We start from the raw sequence: 7232 nt of genomic DNA on the forward strand, positions 1-7232 counted from the left end.
AACGCATGTGTATGATTGGAGTATATGTGTGTGTAGCGTGCCGGGCGAGAGGTATCAAAGTTGTCAAGAATTCATGAACTAATTGACTTTGCCTAATCGCATGATTAACGTTAATCTAGTACTGCACTCCTTACGCATGATGAACGACACGTGCAAGCCAAGGTTTAATCTGCGAGTGGACATCTCGATCTAGTCTCTAGATCATGTCATCATAGCTAGTATCGACGTAGTACGTACGATCGTTTGTACGAACGTATACGTCCGTGTGATCGACACGATCGATTGAGCTCACGACAAGGAAATTAATAGCGCGTCATGGATCCCATCCCATGCGTATGATTCAAATTAGGCCGCTGACGGATGATCTCGCACAACGCTTGGTGCAGACAAGCAAGCAAGCAAGCAAGCAAGCGTGCGACGATCGAGCGGTGGACAGCACGCGCCGCGCTTGGATCGGTTCTCCTTGCTTCCACACCACCCCCAGACCCGCGGACAACCGATCCCGTCCATCCATCCCGTCCCATCCGTCGACCCCAACCGTGCAAACGCTCGCCACATCTGCACGCGCGCGCGCACCGTCTGTCCTGATCCTCCCTTGCCTTCCGGACAAACACAACTCCCGCGCCCACGCAACCCAAGGAGTGACACCCCGTATCCCTCGTCCATGGCGGCCGGATGATGCATTCCACGCATATATATACGCACGCTATCAGGTATCTGTCACGTACCAGGTCAAGAACTCGAGAACAACGCTGCACATCCAGTATAGCACTATAGCATTGCATTGATCCAGTGTGTTGTAGTAGCTGCCTGCTCGATCTTGGACACTGATCGATGGACGGCGGCGGTGTCAGCTCCGACATTAGCCGGTCTGTGCGGGTGCTCATCGAGGGCCAGCCGAGCGCGGCGGGGGTGTTCTCCGCCACGCCGTTCGAGCCGCAGCTGTCGGATGACTCGCCCCCACGCTCGAGCCTCGAAGGCGGCGGATCGGCCAGCCTCGACGCGGCGGCGGCCTCGTGCAGCGAGCGAGTCGACGGCGGTGGGGCGGCGGCGGAGGGGCCCGAGCGGAGGCTCACGCTGCTGGCGCTGCGGCTGGCGATCCTGGAGAAGGCGGCCAGCGGGCTGGGCGCGCTGGGGTTCATCTGGGCCACCGTCGTCCTCCTCGGCGGCTTCGCCATCACCCTCGGCAAGGACGACTTCTGGTCCGTCACCATCATCCTCCTCATCGAGGGCGCACGCATCTTCAGCCGCAGCCACGAGCTCGAGTGGCAGCACCAGGCCACCTGGTCGCTCTCCGCTGCCGGCCGCTCCAGCTTCCGCCTCGTCGCCCGCTCCTTCCGCTTCGTCTTCGGCCTCGACGGCCGCGGCGGCAGCGCCAAGAATATGGATGCCTCGTCGTCTAGATGGAGCTGGAGATTGAAGAGCTGGGGCTTCCTGTCGAGGCACGTCGGGAGGGCCTTCTACTGGCTGCAGCTAGCGTCCGCCACGGCCTGCGTCACGCTGTCGGCGGTGCGGCTCGTCAGGCAGGACTTCGGCGAAGCGGAGGACGCGCGGACTAACCGGCGATCGGCGCTGGACATCTTCTACGGCCTCGCGCTGGCGGAGGCGCTTCTCTTCCTCGCGGAGAAGGCGATGTGGGAGTGGGAGGTGAGCCACGGCCGTCTGCTCGAGCGCGTCGCGAGCGAGTGCCACCTCGCTGGCGCACCGGGGCTCCTCGCCATCCGTCGCTTCTTCTACGACGCATACTCTCGGTGCGTCGACGGGAGCATATTCGACGGCCTCCGCATGGACCTCGTCTCCTTCGCCGAGGAGCTCCTCGTGGAGGGCTCGCACGACGAGCAGCGGATCGGCGTCGGCATCCTCGTCAACGTCGCCGGGAGTCCAAGGCTCGGTGACACGGCGTTGCATCGGGTCGGCACGTCAGCAGCAGTCATGGAGCGGCTGGTGGAGATGCTCGGCTGGAAGGGCGCGGCGGAGGCCGGGGCGAGGGCGTCCGCGGCACTCGTCGTGTCCAAGCTCGCCAGCAAGAAGCGGAACGCGCTCCGGGTCGCCGGCGTTCCAGGCGCCATCGAGTCCGTGTCGTCGCTGCTCTACGCAGCGGACGAGGAGTGCAACCTACTCGGCCTCCTCATCATCAAGAGGCTCGCGCAAGACCACGACAACTGCAGCAAGATCGGCAACGCCCGGGGCCTCCTCGACAAGATCATCAACTTCTCCAGCATCGGCGCTGCCGGCGCACCATCCACGGTCATCACCCATTCGCGCGCTAAAGCAGTGAAGCGGTCGCTGCAGGTGATCAGGATGCTCGCCGACACGACCGGGAGCACGGGGAAACAGCTGCGGCGAGAGGTGGCGGAGATCGTGTTCACGGTCAGCAACATCCGCGCTGTACTGCAGCACGCCGCCGGCCACCTGGAGCTGCAGCGGCTCGGTGCCGAGGTGCTCACCCGGCTCGCCATGGACGAGGACGCGCGTGAGAAGATCGGCGGCACTGGCAGTGTCATCTCGCTCCTCCTCGCCATGTTCTTCCGGCAAGGCATCACTGACGAGGGTGACGCCGTGCGCGTCGAGGCCGGCGAGGCGCTCGCCATGCTGGCGCTCGACAGCCCGCACAACTGCGAGAGAATACTCAACGCTGCCCCCACCGTTGTCGACCGACTCGTGGAGGCGCTGAGTGACAACGCCGTCGGGGTCGGCGCGGCAAGGATCCTCACCAACCTGTGCGCGTACACCGGCGGCGAGCGGTTCCCGGAGGTCCGCGCCGTCACGTCCGGCGCCGCCACGGTGCTGCGCAACATCATGGCCAAGAAGTCGAAGCTGCTGGAGGTGTCGCTGGGCCTCGCGGCGCAGGCAGTGAGGCTCATGGCGCCTCATGAGCTGGCCCACCACCTCGCCCGCGCCGGCGTCAGCGAGGTGGACCTGGTGAACAGGCTGGTGCACGTGCTGGCGAGGTACAGCTGCCCTTCGATCAAGGTGCCGCGGATCAGACGGTTCACGGTGGAGCTCCTGATCGGGATGCTCAGGATGGACTCGTCGTTCGCGGAGCTGATGGCGGCGGCGGGGATGGGGCGGGAGCTGCGGCACGTGGCGGAGACGACGTCGGAGCTGGAGTGCTTCCACGTGTTCTCCGGCAGCGCCGGGGTAAGCCGGCACGCGGTGAGCCTCTGCGCGCTCGTCAGCGAGGCACGGGAGCTCATGGACATGGACTTCCGCAGCCAGTAGCCGAACTCCACGTGTGTTTGCCGTTGCGTATGTATCAACGTGAGCTGAAGACCAAGATTGTCGTGTGCATATGATTCTTTCGTTTGCCAAAGTTCACACCGATTGATGATTATAAATTTGGAACCGGCTATGTCTGAGTGGCGTAACATGTAAGAAAGAAGAAAAAAAACTGAAAAATAAGAATGTGCACAGATCCTAATGTAAGATCTCACGAATATAGTATCGGCTGAGATATAACTAAATCTAAGTCGACTGAGTTTTAGCAAGACTACTATAAATTTGAAACTGAGTCTCAAGCGACTTTTTTTAGGTCGGACAGTTTTCCTTTACTCCACCGTGTAGCGTCATATTCTGTCTTGCAGATTTGAGGGAAATGTTCTAATAGATTTATGTGGAAGGTTAAGACCCCCAGAGTTATTAAAACATTAATATGGTTGGTTATCAAGTATTCTAACCAAGGATACTCTGTTACGTGTGTGTGTGTGGGGGGGGGGGGGGGGGGTCTGACATAGACAATTGCTTTAATGTTTGGCTTCGAGGGACTGGCTTAGAAAAAAGAATGGGTTTTTATCATTTGTGTCACTAGTTATGTCCCACTACTCAGTTTTGCCATTAGGAATTTCAATTGCTAAGATGTCATCGCTTCGTTAGACGCATGCTCAAAAATGCCATTGGACACCATTACTGTCAGCTCAAATCTCGTTTGACATGTTATAATGACATAAATACTTATGGACCAACATGTCAGCTCTCCCTCTATCTTAGTACAATAAAGTGTGGGTCCCACTTGATCCTAATAGCATTCTTATTTTCTCGTAAATTATTTGCTTGCTTACTCCTGACAAGTGGGGGCCACACTTGTCATTGTGAGATAGAGAGAACTGACATGTGGGTCTAGGGGTATTTTGTCATATAAAATGGTCAACGGGTTTGTCGTGACAATAACGATGTCTAGTGGTATTTTTTAGCAAACATCTAACGGAACGATGGCATTTTTTAGATATTTAATGGCATTTTTGAGCAAACATCTCACGGAATGATGGAATTTTTGAGCAGTTGTAACTTCTAATGGAAAAATTGAGTAGTGGGACACAACTAGTGACATAAATGATAAAAAGCGAAGAACCAATGGTATTATTTTATCATATTTAACTCATATTATGTTGATCAAATTATCAACCTAGAGATAAACATGAGCCTTACAGCAGTCATGCATGATATGCTACACCACCTCATTTAGTAATTTTAAATTAACTCATTTAAATTTAAAGAAGTGTACCTTTCAAAAATTTCAATTACAATGTATTCATATTCTAGCAATCATTCAACACTAGCACATGTTCCATATATAATTGCTAATATAGAAATATTTCATTGTACTATGATGAAAATTGGGTATATGCTGCATGAAAGAAAACCTTATTATATGACAAAAATGCCGCTAGCTAACCACTCAAAAAGGAAAGCATGCAAAAAAAATCATGCAGGATATGGGCTTCAAACCCACGCGCACAATATGCAATTGTTAATATAGAAATGTTTCTATGCACCGTGATTAAAAGTTGGGTATATATTGCAAGCAAAAAACCTCATTAGGTGAAAAAAATGACTACAAAGAAAAACAAAAAAACACATAAAAACAAGGGAAAAGAACAGACAACAGGTAACGGGCTTCAAGCCCAATAAGAAAATCGACTCACCCCAAACAGGGGCAAGTCGAAAATTCAGCTCAAGCCATGAAAACAACACAAGAGAAAAACAAAGTGAATCTTAACAAAAGAATCAATTGTATTATTTTATCATATTTAACTCATATCATGTTGACAACGGGTAACGGGCTTCAAGCCCAATAAGAAAATCGACTCACCCCAAACAGGGGCAAGTCGAAAATTCAGCTCAAGCCATGAAAACAACACAAGGGAAAAATAAAGTGAATCTTAACAAAAGAATCAATTGTATTATTTTATCATATTTAACTCATATCATGTTGATCAAATTATCGATCTAGAGATAAGCGGGGGCCTTACAGCAGTCATACATGATATGCCACACCACCTCATTTATTAATTTTATATCAATCCTTTTAAATTAAAATAGGGGTACCTTTCAAAACTTTCAATTACAACTTATTTATATTCTAGTAATCATTCCACACTAGCACATGTTCCATACTAATTGCTAATATAGAAATGCTTCATTGCACTGTGATGAAAAAATGGGTATATATTGCATAAAAAAACTTATTATATGACAAAAATGCCGCTAGCTAACCAATCAAAAAGAAAAGTATGCAAAAAAAAAAATTCCTGCTGGCTGTGGGGTTCGAATCCAGCAGGCCAGAAAACCTCATTAAAAATACCGCTAGCTACAGAAACTTGCTGGCTGTGGGGTTCGAACCCACGCGCACTTATGTGCAGAAGATCTTAAGTCTTCCCCCTTAACCACTCGGGCAAACCAGCTCAATTGATTATATTGTTTACCACACCCTATATGTACTTCTAGTATCACACGTTCTTTCGACCTATACGTAATATAGACTTTTTTTTTACACAAGCCACAAAATATGAATATGTCGTTTTTCACCAAAACTTTATGCACGCATATATAACGTCCGAATTTACCCACGGGTTTTTTTCTCATAATTTTTTAACTTTTCAAAATGCATGTGTTTAGACAATGGGTGCATATACACCTATGAGCCAAAGCCAATTTCCGCCACACCCTATACTTCTAGATATAATTTAGTTCATCGTGTGTCACAATAGATCATACACTTTTCTTCTAGTTCTAGTTCATCGTGTGTCACAACAGATCATCTAGGTCATCGTGTGTACCTGAAAGCTCAAGCGAATAAGTCACATATTATGCGTACTCCCCTCGTACTACTCCCTACATTCCCATGAATAAGGTCTTTGACCATAAATTAGATGGATAGTATATATTATTGTGACTTAAATTATACCACTGAAAACTGCTTTTCAATACGAATTCAACGCTATAATTTTTATCCCATATGATTTGTCTAATTTGTGGTCAAAGTTGAATTTTAAGGTGCGTATGCGTCTTATTCATTGAAATGGAGAGAGTAGTTAGCGAGGGGCTAGAAAGATGCAACAGATTGTTAGGGCAACTCCAGCACGGATTAACAAATGGATGGCATCAAATGTTTGCGGATACGTTTGACCGTGTTCGCTGATAGCGGTTGAGATGTTGGCCATCCAATCACAGGTATAAATTGGCCAACTTCAGACAATTGAAACACAAGTACGGACAAAATTTCAGCTAAACGGACGAACTTGAAGCAAGTTTCATATATTACAACCAAATGAACGAAATTTAACAAAGTTCAAACTAAATTTAACCTAACTTAAGCAAAACTAAACGAGATACTGGACAGTGACCTTGTAGGCATGGCCTCCTTGGCCACAGGGACCTTCATCGTCGTTCGCGACGTCGTCCGAGCCGCCATCCGCGCGCCCGTCTTTTCCGTCGCCGTTGTCATTGCACCAATGTCGAACGCTCGCCACGCGTCCTTCCGGCAGCCGCGGCGCGCATGCTCTGCCACATCCGCCTAGCGCGGCTTGTCTTTAACGATGACAGTTGGGATGAAGGCGGCACACTTGGATGATGGCGGCGTGCCCTGACTTCGGCAATGTCACTTTGAGGAGCTGGTTGCTGCACCGGCGCCGATGGCAGGTGACTAACTCGATGGTCATCTTGGACCGGTCGAGGGCCCAACCTCCTTGAGTGTCGGTTCTGTGAGCACCTAGGCCGGGACGAGCTGGCTCTTCGTGAACGCAACCATGTGCGTCGCCTTCGCCTCAGCTTTGCTGTCTATGCCGAGATGGATTTAAGGTAGTTTTAGAGTTGAATAAAGTAATTGTGTCTAGATATGGCAGTTTATAGGTAAAAGCTATGAGTGCGGAGGCTTGTTCCTCTATTCGCTTTCCGATTTCTGCAATAAGTCATAAAACCAAATTTGTGCTAGTATTAATAATGATGCAAATGTT

The 7232-nt window shown here is 50.3% G+C and overlaps 1 protein-coding gene and 1 non-coding gene across 2 annotated transcripts; one reads left to right on the top strand and one right to left on the bottom strand.

Annotated features, from left to right (window-relative positions):
* The first annotated feature begins 513 nt into the window (after positions 1 to 513).
* LOC109757867 (uncharacterized) lies at positions 514 to 3293 on the top strand. The gene has a single exon (XM_045228505.2). The coding sequence runs from the start codon at positions 835 to 837 to the stop codon at positions 3220 to 3222; it is 2388 nt and encodes a 795-aa protein (XP_045084440.1). The 5' UTR covers positions 514 to 834; the 3' UTR covers positions 3223 to 3293.
* Positions 3294 to 5598: 2305 nt separating this feature from the next.
* TRNAL-UAA (transfer RNA leucine (anticodon UAA)) lies at positions 5599 to 5681 on the bottom strand. The gene has a single exon. It is a non-coding gene; the product is annotated as a tRNA-Leu (tRNA).
* Between the last annotated feature and the right edge of the window lie 1551 nt (positions 5682 to 7232).

This window comes from Aegilops tauschii, chromosome 5, assembly GCF_002575655.3.
Source record: "Aegilops tauschii subsp. strangulata cultivar AL8/78 chromosome 5, Aet v6.0, whole genome shotgun sequence".
Lineage (NCBI taxonomy): Eukaryota > Viridiplantae > Streptophyta > Magnoliopsida > Poales > Poaceae > Aegilops > Aegilops tauschii.

Bases quoted from the DNA above. Each gene is read 5' to 3' on its own strand.
- LOC109757867 (XM_045228505.2), top strand. From the start codon at position 835: ATGGACGGCGGCGGTGTCAGCTCCGACATTAGCCGGTCTGTGCGGGTG.